At 31.8% G+C, this 19,628-nt stretch overlaps 3 protein-coding genes across 7 annotated transcripts; 1 reads left to right on the top strand and 2 right to left on the bottom strand.

Moving 5' to 3' along the window:
• The first annotated feature begins 309 nt into the window (after positions 1 to 309).
• LOC139995074 (alanine aminotransferase 1) lies at positions 310 to 10,365 on the top strand. 3 transcript variants are annotated; one of them, XM_072018221.1, is made up of 6 exons: positions 310 to 778; positions 3,943 to 4,364; positions 7,908 to 8,237; positions 8,726 to 9,170; positions 9,404 to 9,672; positions 9,764 to 10,365. In XM_072018221.1, exons 2-6 carry the CDS (start codon positions 4,056 to 4,058, stop codon positions 10,040 to 10,042), a joined length of 1,632 nt encoding a protein of 543 aa, XP_071874322.1. In that variant the 5' UTR covers positions 310 to 778; positions 3,943 to 4,055; the 3' UTR covers positions 10,043 to 10,365. The 3 variants fall into 3 exon arrangements, with proteins under 3 accessions (XP_071874322.1, XP_071874323.1, XP_071874324.1); XM_072018222.1 differs by having other exon boundaries at positions 312 to 495; XM_072018223.1 differs by lacking the exon at positions 310 to 778 and adding an exon at positions 2,588 to 2,708.
• Positions 10,366 to 11,106: 741 nt separating this feature from the next.
• Black (glutamate decarboxylase-like protein black) lies at positions 11,107 to 14,860 on the bottom strand. Its single transcript, XM_072018220.1, has 3 exons — positions 14,181 to 14,860; positions 12,271 to 12,671; positions 11,107 to 12,190 (listed from the first exon to the last, which is right to left on the bottom strand). The coding sequence occupies exons 1-3, from the start codon at positions 14,448 to 14,450 to the stop codon at positions 11,215 to 11,217; spliced, it is 1,647 nt and encodes a 548-aa protein (XP_071874321.1). The 5' UTR covers positions 14,451 to 14,860; the 3' UTR covers positions 11,107 to 11,214.
• A 1,177-nt stretch (positions 14,861 to 16,037) lies between these two features.
• On the bottom strand, positions 16,038 to 18,514 carry LOC139995081 (membrane protein BRI3). 3 transcript variants are annotated; one of them, XM_072018235.1, is made up of 4 exons: positions 18,414 to 18,514; positions 18,243 to 18,334; positions 17,499 to 17,698; positions 16,038 to 17,395 (listed from the first exon to the last, which is right to left on the bottom strand). In XM_072018235.1, the coding sequence occupies exons 2-4, from the start codon at positions 18,310 to 18,312 to the stop codon at positions 17,264 to 17,266; spliced, it is 402 nt and encodes a 133-aa protein (XP_071874336.1). In that variant the 5' UTR covers positions 18,313 to 18,334; positions 18,414 to 18,514; the 3' UTR covers positions 16,038 to 17,263. The 3 variants fall into 3 exon arrangements, with proteins under 3 accessions (XP_071874336.1, XP_071874338.1, XP_071874337.1); XM_072018237.1 differs by having other exon boundaries at positions 17,499 to 17,677; positions 18,414 to 18,512; XM_072018236.1 differs by having other exon boundaries at positions 17,499 to 17,677; positions 18,243 to 18,500.
• Between the last annotated feature and the right edge of the window lie 1,114 nt (positions 18,515 to 19,628).

Here is a 19,628-nt window from a genome sequence, read left to right as displayed (position 1 = left end):
GTTTACCTATGAATTGGGGGTTAGAAAATTAACAAAAGCGGACTTAGCATGTTTATCTTTAATATTAGACGGATGTTCATGCACTACGAATGCATAAGCATCTACACTCTCCCTATTATCTCAACTCGCTTTATGATCTCCCTCTAATACATGTCCTTTCACCCATAGTGAATCTCATCTGCTGAATGGAAGTGAAGAGCGGGATGGTACATAACGACGAAAGTTCATAGTACAAAGATCGCGACCTCGCTGCAACAGCAAATAACATAACCTATGTTCCGATTTGCGCCAAAAGGAAAGAGTGTGCGTTCATCTCGGGCGTCGCATCTTGCGCACGCTCCGTTCCGCAGCGAGAGCACGCAGAGAGGAACGTGTTGGAGTATCACCACCGGCGAGGAACACTGGCGAATTCGTGGAAGTTAACGGCGGTCGCGTCTGGGCCCTCCGTAAAACTGATAAACGCATTCATTCCGGCTGACCGAATGAGGTTTTAAGGTGAGAGAACGGTGCAACGCATGTCGGGCGAAGAATGCGTAAGGAAAGCTTTCTAGAGGGCCCCGAGATCCTCCTGTTTAATCCACTATTCGCGATAAAGCATGAAACTTAAAAGCTAGACTCGTGATATCCGTCTCGAAGGCGGTGGTCCAACGTGAGTTGACTGACTTGGAACATTAGAACCAAAGCATACTTGTGTTAGGAGGCTAATAACCATTCCACCGAGTGTGTTGGCCTGGTGGTTCCGAGCAGGACACTGTTGGCTGTTCCAACTTCCAACTAGGTAAGAATTGTTTAGAATTTTTACTTTGGACAAAGAACCCTATATGTATAGTGAAGTTTTACTGTTTAAGTTATTGCGTTTTTTTAATTTATTATTTCTATTATTCTTTGTTATTCTTGTGGTTAATTAAGAAATGTTTTATCAGATGTGATACAGTACATTTTGTATGATCCTCTTCCTATGAGGAGTATAATGAATCTGGTTGCTTTGAGTGGTTGATATCTATCAGGCTGGAACGCCAAGTAACTGTAATCAAAGATATTTCGGAGAAAGTCGAAGCGTTTACACGATAGAAGACACGTAAAATATCGTTAATTAATACAACGATTTTGCTTGCGTGAAAGTACGCCACACGACTGTAGGATCAGGTGAAAAAGACTCATATTTCTTTTTCTTCTTTGCTCGTGTAAATGCATATTGAGAGTTAAATTTAGTAACTTGATTTTTTATTTGAGTAGAACTGAGACAATTGAACATAAATAGAAAATATTTTATCCGTGTCGTCATATCACTTCTTGCTTTCGTTGAGTGACGACCTATTTATTTTGCTTTCTATTTGTCCTTGCAATAAGGAGTCATAGTTCCTTGAAAATGACGTAATGCGCCAATTTTCAGTTCACTTATGAAAAAAACGAACTTTAAATCTTGATTTAAAGAGAAACTATTAAATTAATATTAATATGATTAACCATCTAGATCTAGATTGTATTTCTGTAGGAAATATGGCTCGGAAAGAATTAATCGAAAGAGATTGAGCTTATCGATTGACGTTACGGCAAAAATAAAAATTTTACTCAAAGTCAGTCAATTGGTATCCATAAGTAATTGCAATAGTCTTCCATTACAAAATTTCTATCGAGTTTCACGAATCAGAGTAATTCATTTAAAATTTTTTAGATTATTTCATTTATTACTTATTTTTAAACAAAATTTATTAGTTAATAGAATAGAAAAACTTCATGTATCTAGATATAGCTAGAGTTAATTGATACAGAGGTAGACACTCGATAAAGAAGTCAGAAAATAGAAACATTGCTTTTTGCATTGAGAGAGACATATTGACCATTTCGATCGATAAAAGTAGTATTTTTATCTCTAGTCCTAGTGCCACCCACTTAGCGACGTAAACAAGGAAAGATACTGACGTGCTTTCCATTAAGTGCAATCGTGCAAGAGATAGCGAGAATGATAAGGAATATCTTTTTGCTTGTGTCATTCATTTTTTCTCGTTAGTGAAGAAATCGAAAGTCGTATATATCTTAAATGACTGGATTATATAGCAATTATCTTCAACTAAAATTAAAATCACACTCCTAATATTTTTACAATATTTATTTTACCTAGTATGAAAATTTCAATGAGAGAGAATTTTTCCTTTTAAAATAACATTAATTGAATTGCAAAATTTAAATATTCTGTGCATAAATTAATTATGTTTTGTAATAATATTGAATATTCAAATGTTAAGCTATTTATATAGATAAAGATTTGTTACATTGTATACTACTAGCTTGATCTTTTAATTAAATGGCAACTTGAATCATTCAATAATAGAATTATCCATTGAGAATGTAAATATCCGACATTCCGTCGATTTCTTTGGTGCGGTAGAACGTCAGATGTCGCGTCGATAACATTATTCACCAAATAATCCCCTAACACACCACCAAAAGCGATAGGAAAATTTGTTCCATAATTGATAATATTACTTATGAGGAAAATATTGTTTTATTTAATTTATTAATGAAATGTGCATTATATCAATGTAAGATGAGAGCGAAATATTCTTCATTGTTCAATTTGCACGTCCCTGATCCCAATATTACAATTTCATTTCATCTAACGCGCGTGTGCAGTAATTTCACCGAGATTTGGCGTAGTTCGATCTGAAAATTCGATTAACAGGTGTTCACTTAATTAAAAGACTCCCGTAAGTTACATAACGTTTCCCTATTTACGACCTTGACGACCTACTGTAACCATGTATATATGTACACAAAAAATTAGTAACATCGTATAATCCCAAGTTAAGTTAGGAAAAATACTGATTACGTAACGCCATTATTATACCCAAATATATATATGCGTATGTACAGGTGTGCAGATATATTCACACCTATTTCAAATTTGTTAGAAGTTCTTTCATTATTTATATACAGTGAGTTCTAAAAATGTCCATGCCCTTTTGAGTGTAACTTTTAATCTCATGATAAGGTTCGTTAAAATATTTTTATTACAGTTAATCAGTATCGCTTAACAAAATTTATTTCGCTAAAAGACCTAACCAATGTAATATATATCTTATTAAAAGTCTGTCATTCGCTCATAGAAGTAACAATTGTGTTAATCGTTTGTAAAGAAGAATCGACGGAGTGTGAATACTTTTACGATCCATTGTAGAGTTGACGGAATTAATATACATATGTAGTGAGTTTATAAATTGAAGCGTTAAGGGTTGTATGCATCAACGTGGAGGCCCTGTGAACCTTAAGCCTTAGACTATAAAAGTCTCTCGTTAAAACTCTATTGTTTACAATTTTCCATTAAAAGTTCTTACTAACTTGTTTGTAAATTAAGTAGCTTGTCTCTCGCTACTATTTGTTCAATTATAATTGTAATGGTAAAAATTTATCTTCCATGTTAAATATTAATATGCGATTTTAAAAAATATTTATACATTAACATATACAAATCATAGTCTTGAAATATTTAAAACCAAATTATGAAAAAATATAAGGATAATATAATTGAGGACATTAGGTAAGGGTTAAAACGCAACAGTTGAATCAGTAAAATATATTAGAAATCAATACCTAAATTTCAAATAATATCAACAATAATGTTAACTTTAGTTGCTGATCGTTTTTACCCCGCAATATTTCTTCCAGTAACTTCTTGTTTTAATTACGTTAATTCTGTAAGAATAATACAGTGTATATATTACTTCTGAAGATTTAGCCAAATTACAGAAAAACTAAATTTGATACATAATACAATATAAAGAGTTACAGTATAAATGGTTATAATAGAAAATTATTACAATATTAGCGATAGCATTACAATAATTGTACAACGATAGCTGTGACATATAAAGTTCAGTAGATAAACGTTAATTAAGTCTTCCAGCAACTTTACAGCTCCACCCGTTTCACGTTTGCTTGTAGTATCCCGCGCATGCGCGAATTCTCCCTCCTACGATCACTGTGCGAATTACCGGAAACAATCCGGCAACTGATAGAACTGGTTGCGAGGTAAAGAGAGAGGACCAACTGGTGACATGATGCCGCAAGCACGCTGGTGGAACGCTGTTATCGCGAGCAGTCGGCCTAGGACGTGGGAGCAACTAACTACCTCCGCGGGGCCAGGGACGTCAGGGGGTAGAATATTCACACGTCTGACGGCTGTTGAGTCGGTAGTCCACCGGCCGGCTTCTGACAGAACATTGCGTCGCAGCATGGCGACCGGTCCACCCGGTAGTAAAGTTCTCACCGAGGACAATGTCTTCATCAATCTCCGGAAAATGGAATATGCGGTGCGCGGTCCTCTCCTTATACGTGCCCTCGAGATTGAGAAAGAACTGCAGAAGGTAAGGTATAGAAGTGCGACGAGGGATAACTGACCCCTCATGCAATGTCTCATTAAAGTCCTTTGTTACCTCAACAGGATACTGATTTTAGATCCCTGATTACAGGTATCGTAAAATAATTCTACATGAAACGGTTTTTTAATCTTTTGGAACATTTCAACTTTGTAACCGTAAAGTATATTATAGTTTTTTATCACCTCAGTTGGATACTGGTTTTGGACATTGTATTGCAAAATAATTGCATTGTCTGTAGTTTTTTTTTTTTGAACATTTGAATTTTATAACGTTAAATTATTAGCATCTTTCATTATCAAACAGGATGTGTAAATGTGTCAATTGTAAATGAAAAGACACTTCCACTTTTATTCAATATTTAAATTCCATAACTAAAGTATTAGGTCTTTCATCACTCTAACAGGATACAGGTTTTAGTCACTGTATTAGAAAAGAAAAAGGTTCTTTAACTTTTTTGAATATTTGAATTTTATAACCTTTAATTATATATACTTGAAAGTACTTTAGTGAAATTTTGCAGAATCTTTTTACATGTTTAAATTGTGTGAAAATCACATCAAATCTAAACAATCCCAATGTGATATGTTCCAAAACTATTAGTGTGCCATTCCAGAGTTATTTCGCATTATATACTGTTGTATACTAGTAGACAGAATAGTATTTGTGATTTGGTGGGTTCTTTTATTTTTCTGCACCTGGATATGGCGTGATTAAATAAGGAAAACATAGATAATTTTGAGAATAAAATATGTATTAAGGTAGTGATGGATAGTTCTTGGTGGTTATATGTGGAGGTTATGTTTCGATTTTTAAACATTATGAGATATGTATAGTATATATGTATATTCGTAACATATGGTGTATATCATTTGAAAGTATTCCGTTTCTTTTTTCTTAGGTTGATAACGATAAGAGAACGTTAGATAATATCAGATAATATATGAAAGAAGATAAATTATAATTAAACGCAATTTAAAGAAGTTAATTCAGTATATTTTGGCATGGCTTTTCAGGAAATATACTACTGTTACTATTCTAGGGAACTAGATCAAAATATATGTAGAAATTTTGTTTTTAAATAATGGAAATTAAATAAATATGTATAAGTTCGATTAATTCTGAATGATGTTGGAACCACCTGTCGCTGAGGGTTAATTCAAAGTATAAGCAACTAAAAATAATGTTTCAATTGGCGTCGATTAGCATAAACTGCATAAACGTATCCTGAAATAACAAGTATTGTTACTTGCACGACAAAATTCTTCAATAACTTCGAAATAAAGTTCCATGAATTCGAATTATTTCCAACGTTAAAACATTACATATTTACATATTGTTGTTTTTCTTTGATAATGGTTTAACTCAAAAAATGTAAATTTCAAATGTAAACTTTAAAATTTTACAAAGGTGTCTTTGTGAGTCATTTCAACAACATTTTAAAGCTGATTTAACACAAGATATGCCATTATTCATAAAAGCATTGTAACCTCCTACTTGTAGCATCACAAAATAATTGAAGATGAACCAGTGTTGTAATACTGAATTTTTTTAATTGCGCCGCTATCAAAGCGATACAATCGATACATACTACATTTATAACACAGGAAAAACGAACATAATTTACATTATGAATCAACAATTAAAGCTATGAGTGTAGGAATAGCGTGTACTATAAACATACTTATAAAACATAACGTATACTTTATTTAATATTCATAGCAAAATAATAAATATAGAAATAGTGTATGCATTTATTGTGCATAGTATACAATTATCAAATACATTTACGATTCACAAATTTCAAGTCGCTTAAGAACTATGAATTTTTCAATTTATTATGATAAATCGTCACTGAAAACAATTTCGTTAATGCATCGAATAGGACAGATGTTACGGACAAGTGGCTGTATCCAAAACGAGCTTAGTAACAGGAGCCGTTTAAGTTGCCTGTTTGACCATGCAATTTGATACCATAAACTGTGAAGAAAGATGTAAAATATTGTACGCATGTAGCAGCCTTCGTCTAGTTACCATTGCTTGTGTTACATGTCAATAATATCCTGTTACATGTGACCTTATATGGAAGCTCACAATATTATTCCTAATTTCCAGTACATTCTTATTATACGAAAAATTTCATATATTGTAACAACAATAAACATGAAAATTTACATAGTAACATTCCAAAAAAAAAAAAAATTAAAATTTTGAATGTTTTATGAATCTTAAACGTTCAAATGTTTTTAATATTCAAGTTCAAGTGATTATGAATGACTAATGACTGATACTTATGAATGGTCTATGTATTATATGGTATATGTATGCTTTGTTTATAAATATATATCTCTATGGAAAAACATAGTTTTTCGCGGTATTGAATTCGTTTTAAAAAGTGCGATACGTGACTTTTGTGATAAATAGTCCGCAATGCTACCTTGGATTTGTGGAATTGCAGTGAGTCACGAAGAGGGAATAGTGCCAACGAAAGTGTTTAATGTACGTCATAGTTTAGAGTATAGTTGTAAGTGAAACGATTGCCCAATTTCCCTAAGGCTATTATCGGATCATGAAAAACTTAATAAAAAAACTCCAAAAAAAAAAATTACGAAATTTTTATTTTTGAAGGAAAATTTTATTTGAAAATTTACGAGTAAAATTTATAAAAAGAAGTGGATGATAAATTGAATTAAATACTGATTAAACTGCAATTGAGCTTTATCAGAATTAGAATTTTACTTGTCTTAGATTCAGTACCATCTTTTATACGTGATTGTATACACATACACATGTGGTTATTCTTCTGTATGTGTGTTATGAATCACGCTATACTGCATCATTGTTTACATCAATCGAACTGAATGACTTTAAAGCTAAGCAATATATGGATAAGGCAAAAACATTTAAGAAAAAATATATCCTTCACATGAAGTGAAAGAATGGTTTATTTATGATCTAATAAAAGCTGGAAGTATCTCGGAAAATCCGATATTCGCGCTCATGATAAGTATTCACCTTGCTAGATCGGCAGACTAAATATAATTTATAATAAAAACAATCAGATATGTATTGCAAACTTACTTCAATTTTACATACGTTATAGTTGTTATCGCTTATATATCGTAAACTCTATAAATAGAAAAGAGAGGCGCCATATTTAGAAAATATGATTTCAGTAAAATCCCAAATAAAAAAATTATAGTGATTTAAAGATATTAATGTTATAAAAAGATCGAAATGTGATGCTCACATTGTGTAACACAAATATGTTATTAGTTAATGTCTAATATGATATTAAAAAAAAAAAACAGAATTTTATAATATATTTTAAAAGTATTTAATGTAAATATGTTACATTAGTTACATAAGCACTATTTTAATTATATTCAAATATATACACAAATATTCATATACAAAAAATGTGATTATGAAATATCTGTAATAAAGCTCATTAAAGATATACTGTATATATATATTACTAAATATAAAGATATAGTAAAATTAAATATATTAATACGCTATTTTTTTCAGGGAGCCAAGAAACCGTTCAAGGAGGTGATAAAAGCGAACGTGGGGGATGCACACGCCATGGGGCAACAGCCCATCACCTTCTTGAGGCAAGTACTGACCTTGACGGTGTCGCCGAGCCTTCTCGATGATCCTAGCTATCCCGAGGATGTGAAGGAACGAGCCAAGACCATACTGTGCCAGTGTAAAGGAGGCAGCGTTGGCTCGTATTCTGAATCGGCAGGAATCGAGATCATCCGGAAACATGTTGCTCAATACATTCAAGATCGTGATGGAATTCCCTCTGATTACCATAACATCATCCTCTCGAACGGCGCCTCGGATGGAATCAAAGTGTGCAGATTATTTCTCTTGTATTATATCGTTAAGCACTATAGAAGCGATATAACAAGGTCGTAAATTAAAACGTTAAGCAATAACAATAATTTTATCATTTTATAATATTATGGTATTTCAAAATTATGAGCCAGATTAGCAAGCTGTAATGATGATAACAGACATTTAGACAAGCTAATTTAACAATTGTAAATGAGTAGTATATCACATAGTTTTAAAACTTTATTGCTGAACAAAAAATTGCAGAATTGAATGAAAAAGTTGCATTCCGTTTAATGATCTTATAGTTCTGAAACATCGATATTATTCCAAATGATTAAAGATCACATATTCTAATTCAATACAATATCTACGATTTATAAAGACAAGTTTTGAGGAAGCATTCAGAATTCATTAACAAATATTCAAACTAAAAGTCCTGATTATTCTGTGATTTTCAGCTTGATATATGAATAATCTATGTTATTGTTGCATTTATGTTACAGTCTTTCTTGAAACTGTTCAACGAGAAACTAGATGGTAAATCATCTGGAGTGATGATCCCAATCCCACAGTACCCTTTATACTCTGCCACTTTGGCTGAATTTGGCTTGGCTCAAATTGGTTACTATCTGAACGAGGACAACAAGTGGGGATTGGATATTTCTGAATTAGATAGAGCATTAAACGAGTCAAGGAGGACGTGTAATCCTCGCGTGCTAGTCGTAATAAATCCTGGTAATCCAACTGGACAAGTTCTTACACGAACTAATATCGAGGACATCATCAGATTTGCGTACAAAAACCGTTTATTCCTATTGGCTGATGAAGTTTATCAGGATAATGTTTATGATAAGGACAGTGCTTTCCACTCGTTCAAGAAGGTAATGATGGAGATGGGAGAACCTTACTGTAAAATGGAGCTGGCTTCCTTCATGTCTGTGTCTAAAGGTATATTCTAATTTGAGATCAAGTATATGTTCTACTTCAATAGTTAGTTATAAGTATTTATTACTTTCCAAATGGAATGTTTAATATATTTAACAAGTATAGTACTTCAAATTTAAATAAAAATTAGATTGGGAAGTAGTATCTAAGATTCCTAAGAGTTGATCTTATTAAACTATCGAATATTATTGCCTATGTTATAGGAGTAGATACTAATTCTTTTATGTATGTTGCAGGTTATATGGGAGAATGTGGAATCCGCGGCGGGTACGGGGAAATTATCAACATGGATCCCAAAGTAATGGCAATACTGTTAAAGTCGATCTCAGCAATGTTGTGTCCTACTGTTCTTGGTCAGGTAGTAATGGATGTTGTGGTGAATTCTCCAAAACCAAATGAGCCATCCTACAAATTGTTTCAAAAGGAAAAGGAGGAAACCTTACGCTCTTTAGCAGAAAGATCTCAATTAGTGGTTGATACATTGAATAGCATTCCAGGTTTCAAGGTACTTTCTAAAAATTTATTATAAGAGCTCCATATGTGTTAGACATCATTTATTAGCATTCGATCATTTATTAGTTTTCAATCTTTTACAGGTTAATCCAGCTATGGGTGCAATGTATGTATTCCCGCGAATCGATTTGCCAAAAAGAGCCATAGAAGCAGCAGAAAAGGAAGGTCAACAGCCTGATGTCTTTTATGCCTTCAAACTCTTAGAGTCCACCGGAATATGCGTGATACCAGGTTCCGGTTTTGGACAGCGACCTGGAACATATCACTTCAGGACGACAATCTTGCCACAGAAGGAGAAAATAATTACAATGCTCGAGAATCTGAAACAGTTCCATATTAGGTTCCTCGAGGAGTACAAATAATGATACTATTAGATTTTCATGCATTTTATTTCATCCTGGAAGTGTCAGGTTTATGATATAGAGATCAGTATTACGTTTCCATGAAATTTTTACGAATTTATTCGAAAACATGGTCAAATGTACATTACTTTGCATTTTGAAGTGAGAAAATATTATAAAGGATATTTTTAAAATTATATTAGATCCGTTATCGATCTGACACAAAAGGGATTATATATATGGTTTTATGTAAATGTAATATCATATGGACGGATGTCACAATTCATCGAATACTTGTAAATATAGTGTGAATTCATCGTTACGTTTAAGAGATTGTATGACATTGATGGGTTTCTTTTATCAGAATCATTGGAATGTATGGTGGGTGTTTGTACGTGTATATCACAATAATTCGCAGATAACTAACAAACGTTGTTTTTTATAATATTCATAACGATATTATCAGGTCACATTGTAATTTATATTTGAATAAATTATAATTATCGGTTTGTCTGAAGAAATAAACTGTTAAGCAGGATATATATATATATAATGCTACTATATATATATGAATGCGAAGATGATTCTCGCGTCTCTACTATGTACCAATCACGTACATTCAATGAAATTCACCCACCAGAAAAAACTTATGTGTTCACATTTGTACAAGATCCTCGATGTTAATAAAAAATCACATGCACTAAAATTAAAACGTAAAAAACATTTAATAACCATGATCACTACTTTCAGCGTATAACCGCAATCTATTATGAATTAATAGCAACACGTTTTTGAACACCATTAGTATAATAAACACGTAAGCAAAACACTGGAGTTATCTAACTCGTGCATAATAAATCAAAATGACTTCAAGGACCGCATCGAAGATCTTGATCGAATGAAAAGTTACTTAATATTAAAATTCTAAATGAGACTAGAATTATCAGGTGTTCACTTAAGTTTAATGTAATCTAAAGGAGATTTTGAACAATGAAACTTGTCGGAAAAATCAGTTTCTCGAAGAGGAAACGGAAAGAACTAAGAAGTAAAGCTATCATTGTACTCTATATACAATAATCGACTGATTATTATTAAAAGAAATATTTTATTGAGAGCTTTTGCCATTAACAAAAATTCTCTACGAAATCGGACGTTACATAACTGAAGCTTAGAGTTAATAAAGAGTACAAGTTCTACAGATCAATGGCGAGCCTCTCAATTTCTTCTGCAAAAAATCTCATATCAGCCTTAGTGAGTCCAGAATTCTGCAAAACGAGCCTGAAAAAGTTAGGTAGCTCGCGTAGAGGCTGATACGTGATCAGCATTGAGCCCTTCTTCACCATTCGCTCCTTTACATCCGGTCCGATTTTCTCAAGGGCTTTCAACAATTCTCCGTCTTGCAAGTGGCGTTTGGAGGGCGGCACGTACCAGAAGCAGACGTTGGTGCACTCGGGCTCAAGTATCAGTTTGAAGCCTTCTCTGTGTCTTATATAATCTGTGAAGTACCGCGCCAATTCGAACACTCGATCTACATGTTTCTCCAAGCCATGAGTACCTTTTGCTTTCCACATGAACCAGAATTTCATCACGTCTGCCCTACGACCGCATTGAACATGCTTGTCCCCACTATCGAAAGAAGAGTCATAAAATTTGTCTGGTTGGAAGAGATAACTAGCTTTTGAGCTATGTGCTGCTTGCAGGAGATCCTCATGGCGCAGTAACAATGTTGAACATTGTTGCGGAGCAGCCAACATTTTGTGTGGATTCCAAGTGACAGAATCTGCCAGTTCTACACCATCCAGGAGGTATCTGTGCTTTGTGGACATCAAAGCTCCTCCTCCCCACGCTGCATCCACGTGAAACCACAGATTGTACTTCTTACAGACGATAGCAATCTCTCTTAAGGGATCGAATGCACCCAGGACTGTAGTTCCTGCTGTAGCAGATACCATCAAGGGCACTGCACCTTCGTCAAGAGCTTTCCTGATCTGTGCTTCCAAATTCGTTATGCACATCTTTCCTCTGCTGTTAGTTTTCACTTCATACACATTGCTAGTGCCTAATCCTAGGAAAGCACTAAGCTTTTTGACAGAATAGTGGGAATCTCTGGAAGTGAAAATTATTAACCTGCCAGCACTGGATAAGCCTAACTCCTTCAATTGAGGAAACCTGTGAATGACGATACATAAAAACGTAGGAATTTCAGGGATTCCAATTGATTAATCAAGTTTTAAAGAAATAAGAAGTACCTGTAGTGACGTGCCAGATTAATTGCATAACCATTGGCAATAGAACCACCAGGACAGAATATTCCTTCACCTTTACCATCCTTCCAGCCAACTATCTTCCTCATTTCACGCAATATTTCCTCCTCCATTAAAGAGAACACTGGAGAAACTTCATAGGTGTAAACAGAAGGATTCAAGGCGTCTGTTAACCATTGTCCAAGAAGGCCATACGGATCTACGCTGGAATATAATTGGTTTATGAATCGAGGATGACCTGTTTTTACGCTGTACTTGATCACGTTGCGGGCGAGGGTGAAAAGCTTCTCATGGGAGGACCCTTGGTCAGACAGCTTTAAGTCAATGGCTGATTGAAGAGCTGCTGGTTTCATCCATTCCACTACTTTGTTTTTTCTTGAAGTTCCCTGAAAGGTAATTGGAAACTTCTATTATGTAAGTCAATAGGATAGAGAATTTTAATTTAGAAATCCTCATGCATTGGTATGGGAACTAGCTTTTCTTTTCTTTTTTGCGACGCAGTTTTTTTTTCTTATATTTTATAATTTAACTTGGAAGTAGAGTAACATGAATGCAACTTGCGGCACAATTCTTCGTCCATGAATTGACAGAGCAGATCATTAACAAAGGAAGAAAAAAAGTCGCATAAATAACGTTTGACTCACGTTTTCATAACTAGGAAAGATTAGTTTTATAATAAATCAGTAACAGTCGTTGTTCATGGATGCATTTGAATATTAAGTTTTCCTTAATTAAACTGAGCAATTACATACATCGGACAGAGATTTAAATATACTTGGAGGAAATGATTATCTTCATTTCACTGTATTCAAATTATGCAAAAAGAATTATAACAATAATGAACATACGTTTGATTCAATTTCGAGAATTAAGAAAGTGAAAAATGGAAAAAAGAAGACTATGGTTTACAAAATGTGAGAACAGTTTATTGAGATAGCGATCAAACTGAAGTAAAGAAATTTTTAATGACGGTACTGTACTTGAAGCGTAAAGATAATTGGATATAAAGTGAATGGCTTTGAAAGAATAAGAAGTGATTGGAAGCGTTCGTGTATAACATAAATTATTGTACCGAGTCACTGAGAACCACGCTTTTTACTTAGCTTTACTTCGGCGAATGACGATTAAATCTTCTTTAACGATATTTTACGTTTAATACTATACTTCAAATTATTTAAATTGACGGGAAATAAAATTCTTATTTCAACTTCTCAATTTATCCAAAAAAATCAAGGAAATTGTCTAAATTATAATTTAGAATTTATATTAGCGCTAATAAAAAATTAATTATGAAAATTAATTATTAATCTTAACAATATATTTGAATTTTTATACCTTAAAAAATATAATATTTTTATATAGATTGTATAAATATTCAATTGTTTATAATTTAAATTGAATTCATATAAGTGACTAAAAGTTGTTACTCAAGGAAAGTATAAGAAATTGTTCTGTCTCATAAGGAAAATATAACGTATATTCCAGTTTATCCGAAGTCAATAAACTTCAGTCGAAATGTCAATGCAATTTGTGCGTCACGAATGCAATTTTCCTTATAGTTTACTTGGTCGTTTCTTACGCCATACTTTTCCTATTTTCAGATTCATGAGAATGTATATGTCTATCAATATACATATGTTAGTATTATTGTGGAAAGAAATTGTTTCTTCGACACAAATGGAAAGAAAATCCTCCAAATATTCAATTTAGAGATTAATTAAAAGTAAAATACAAAGTCGTTATGATGTTCTTAAATGTAAATTTTAATTCACTATATTGCACAATTATCTCTTTATCATAACTATCTCTTCACTTTAAAAGTCCATTTGTTCGCTTTAATAGCTATCAATATATATCCATATTCTTCTAACAATAGATTTTAATAATGAATTTACCTCAAAAACTGCTTCTTCCAGGAGCAGATCAATGAAACTTCTCATGAACTTCTCATGGACCTCTCTCACTGGAAGACTCCTGTAGTTACAATCTTCTCTGGATTCTCCGTTGACAATAGAATTTGGACAACCATTTTGATAATCCTCTTCATCATCACCAGAAGATAGACGAGCAAGATCGCTCTGTAAACTGTTGTCACAGACTTTCCTCAAGAAATTATCTCCTATTTGAGGCGAAGACACGCTCACAGTTCCTTCGTTAGCCGGCATAGTTACGTATCGAAGTTTTTCTCAATCTGTTCCGCGTGGTGCTCCTACAGTTTCCTTTATACTAATGTCTACTGACCAAGGACAAGATCGTTGCGCGTTAACTACCTTCGGCTGCATTTGCTTCACCGAGATTCGCGGCACTGGCTCTCCTTTCCTGCCTCTTTTTCTGATGAATATCGCGACCAGGGCCTTGATCAATTGGGAAACTATCCTTTGTTCTATATTGCTGTTTCGACTAATCCAGTAAATAGAGCGTCGAGTTGCTAAGAGGAAACTTTACATTCAAATGTATCACCGACAATGCGATGAGATACGTTTGAATGTAAATTGAGATCTTAATTCAGCTGTTTAGTTGTGTTTAACTTTTTCCAATTATCGATTATTATCTTTTTTCTTGCGATGAATTTTTGCATCAAATCAGTAAGCATTCTTCTTGTGCACTCGTTTCAATTAATTAGAAAATTATAGTAATATTAATATTCATAGATGATTCGTCCTTGAAAGCATTCTTGGATTAATTCAAGAAGGAAAGAACAAGGAAGATAAATATTTAAATTAGATACTATAACAACCTTTTTTAATGACTTCACTAATTACTTATACAGAAATAAAACTATTTATTTTTAATATTTGTTATTTTAACACGTTTTCTTCTCTTTCTTTTTAAGGGTGATGAGAAAGATCGAGATTGTTTTGAGCTGTTGATGCTCGTTATCGGTAATGGTAATAGCTGGTGTTTTTGGTAGAACTATTCATTATTTAGGCTGGATTCTATTACATAATTTTATTACATTCAATAACAAGTTACATATATGCAAATGCAGTCATCAATAATTTTTGTCCTTAACACGTAATTGAATGATATTCAATCTCTTCTAGAAACTTTGACGCACTAGAAACATTCTGAGAAGAAACTGGATGCTTAGAACCAGTTGTAAATATTCTTCAATGCTAATCAATCAAAATTGTTTATTACTGATTATGTAATGAAAATGAACAAAAATTGAAAATTATTGCATGTAATATTTTTACGAGATTAAGTTTGCTTCGAGATGCATGTAGATGATACAGTGATCGATAATGATTATATAGACTCCAATAATGCGACAAAAACAAAATACTTTGGTCGTATATACATAAATGAATATGCATGCCGAGGATTGCGAATGTATCATTTACGTATCGCGTGTATGGTGTCAAGTATCATTGGGATGAGACTTTCTTAAATTACAACCACTAATCAGTACCAAACTTCAATCACAAAAACATTCCTTATAAATTATCAACAACAATATTCATAATTTGTAATAGTAAAACACATTGGTTTTTATGTTTGATGAAGAAAATAAATTTCTAAAAATAATTTATTTATAATCGAGCATTGACTATACTGTTTAACGAATGATATTCGACAGTTATCTATGGATATATGTTTTTTTTTTTTGTAAGTTATACAATGTTTACACAATAGATCTTAAATTTGAAAAATCTTTCTAGGAGTGTAGATTTTGCTCCGCCTACAACTTTTAAATATCGCTAATTCCCTGAATCAAATATTTTTGGTGATCTAATAATTCATTTAAAAAATTAATAACAATGATAATTTTAATAACAACTTCATTTTTTTATACAAATATGTTTTTAGACAAATCAAACATGTTTGTTTGTTTATAGACGAATTATTAATAGCTTTCAATATTAGAAAAATATTTCATATTTTCAGGTACATATTTAGTGTTCTAGTACATTGGTTCGCATAACAGAGTATATTATTCTTTTCGTTTGAATCTAGTCAGCATAATATTAGGAAAAACTTCCTTTGAAAGTCAGATCTGGACCAATCTAACAAGTAGAAATGATATTTATAATAGCTTAAAATGGTTCCAATACAGTTAAATACTGTTTTATTTTTAAAAATATAAATTGTAATGCGAGTGATTAATAAGTTTCATTATACACTTACACATCTTTTATAAAATTGATTGCATTTAGGAAAAAGACTTGCTGACATTTCCTTTGAGATTCAAACGTATTTTTAAAAACATATTACATATAATTTTGCATCAGGGGACTGTTTTATAGCTACATAAACAATAAAAGCATAAGGCACAAACTTCATTGAATTTATTTTTCATAAAATATATAAGCTTTGATAAGTTATTTTAAAAAGTATTTTAAAATACTTTGTATGTTAATTCTATGTAGATACTAGGTATAGAAGAATGTCAATGAAATCTGTTTGTGACAGCTTTCTTGTCATTAAAAACATATTCTAAGTACATGGTACTGAACTATTTCATAGTATCCATTGCTTCTTTTATCGCCTGATAAGAATACATATACCTAAGAAGTATTGTATATCTACATTTTGAAATATTCAATTATATAAATAGATACAGATATAAACTCTTTCATTATTCATTATAGTAATAAAGTGACATATGTTATAATAAAATGCAACAATATTAATCAGAACCCTCTGCATAAAGTTTACAAAATAGCACAAGCTCCATTTAAATTGTCTTAAATCAACAAAGTCTTAAATGTGTAGAGGAACCCCTTAATTGTATGTTAATATTTTACAAACTTGTGTTTCTCACAATTAACTAAGTTACCAATTATTGTACACATCCCTGATCACTGGAACTATTCCCTCTTATAATGTTAGTTTAAATATATAATTACGTGAATGCACAATACTAATAAAAAATGCATTTTTTGGTTAATTACTTAACCACTAATTCCAATTTGTTCGCACACCTCCATATCTACACAATGATTGCATAAGAATTAAGACTGTAATATGTAACACATTAACCAAAATAGGCACCACAATTAGAACAACGTCGAGTCTTTAATAGTAAACAGCATATTATCCCTAATGGGAAGAACAGGATTGCACATAGTAGTCCCAGACATGTAAAATCATCTTCCATTACACCCACCTATGTTGTAAAATCTGACCTTAGTCCCTACTTTTCATCTCAAATAATTGAATACCAAACATATGAGAAGGAAATTAAGATTTGTTTATTAAAAATTACTTACTCTGCATGCAGGACACCCTCCAACTAAAATTATTTCTGGCATAAGTACAGTGGTTGATTGTGTAGAACCATAGGAAGGTACATAATTATGATTATTAGTTCCACTTGCGCTAGGATAGTACCCTGCAGGTGGAGACCATGAAGTAGACCCTGCGCATTGTGTTGCATTGTAACCTGGATGTGGTTGCCATGAAGAATTAACTACATAAGACACATCCCATGTCAATTTCTGTTATTACTTCTACTATAACATTTTTTGTATTAAACAAGAAACAATTATTTAATACAACAAGATATTGAAAATTAATTTATTCTTTTGCATTACTATTCAACCAATTTAGATTATTAGCCTTGAACATGAATTACAGTATGACAGTATAGTCAGAGTATTGTTAAATGAGAGAGTAATGACATTAGAAATTACCTCTTCCATTTTTGTATAAAAATATCTTGCAATATTAATAACATTATAATATTAATAATATATATTATTATATATAATATATATTTCAAACTATTTCTTCAAATTTTAATAATGATAATTATAAACGAACGAGCCTAAATTATTTACTTTTTAAAACTTCGTAATAATCTTCATATGATGCGAAATATAAAAATTATTAATATAAAATTAATAACTTAATAATTCAAGCTTTAAATGTAATAATTAGATTTAATAGCAGTTCACATTATTTTTAGACAGCAAAATAATACAAAACAGTAAAATTTCAATTTTGTTGCTCACTTATTGGCGCAGTGGCTGCTGCGTAAGACGGAGGTTTATCGTTCCCTGTAGTCAGCGGTTGCTTTTCCATCGTTTAATAATCGAACTAATGGCTTTTATGAGCAATTCGCACGATAAATAGGTGTAATTAGATAATTATCATCGGTACAATTTTTTTCTGACAGCTAACACCTGTATTAGCCCAAGATCTGACGCGGTTCCAAAACAAATAGTGCATTACTATTTCCGCCCGGGGAACCACTTAAGATTTCACTTTTATTCTTCGATTAGAATACGAAGTTCTATTGGTTGACTGCTAGTGACGTTATTTCATTGTATTCGTTTTAAGTTGATACTCATTTCAAATTGCATGACTAACGTGTGACGCGTTTCTTTGCGGCTGTAAGATTGATTTACTTGTTTTTCTTCCAGCATGCCACAATAGCGAATTATACGTAATTAGTATAAGTAATTGGAGGAATTACAGAGTGTGTAATATTGGAATTAAGAAATTTTCATTTTGAATTAAAAATTTTCCATTTTATCTTTCGCACGAGAATTAGATGTAATTAAGTTGATAATCATAATGGCTGTTTAGATAATATAAAAATTTTCGTTTCTATTATTGAAGTGAAGTTTTTAAATAGCTCCATATTTAAGAATCATTAAATATTTTTAGTTATTTATTTGGATAGCTGTTTTCGCTGTTTATTTCATTAAGTTATACGAAGTATGTGTTAGAATTAAGAAATCATAGTTATAAAACAAAAATAAAGAATTTCCGAATACTATATATATATATATATATATATATATATATATATATATATATATATATATATATATATTATAAATGTACTTACATGATTTATTAATTAAATTATTTTATAATAAATAAATTTTGTTTAATTTATTAGTCGTCTTCTGTAGGCAAATTGTAGGAAGTTGTACATTTGGCGCGTCTGTGATAGAATAAAATATTTCCTTTAGTTAGTCACAAATTTAAACTTTAAAAAATAGTGCAACTGAACTTAAAGTAATATATCTTTTATTACAAAGAAAAAATTTATATCTTAATTAATATCAGTAACAAAGATAAAATTATGAAACTTGGAAAATCCAATACAATCATTTAATTTTTCCGCCACTAGTTAACACAGTATCGTCTATAGCAGGCGATATTTATAAGCCTTTATCATTTTTTAAATTCCCGTGATACTATAATAATACATACTTTTAATAAACGACTTATATACTAAAATTTCTTTATTTGGATGAGCAAAAAAGTGTAAGGGAAATCTAATAAAATTTAAAGCAAGAATTTAAACAATTCATATATTAAAACTTCTGCACTTTAATAAACACAGAAATGTAAGAGGAATCTATCAAAATTTAAAAAAAAATTTA

This window comes from Bombus fervidus, chromosome 15, assembly GCF_041682495.2.
Source record: "Bombus fervidus isolate BK054 chromosome 15, iyBomFerv1, whole genome shotgun sequence".
Taxonomy (NCBI): Eukaryota; Metazoa; Arthropoda; class Insecta; order Hymenoptera; family Apidae; genus Bombus; species Bombus fervidus.
Note: the sequence above shows the minus strand (reverse complement) of the source record. Positions and strands in the feature narration are given on the sequence as shown.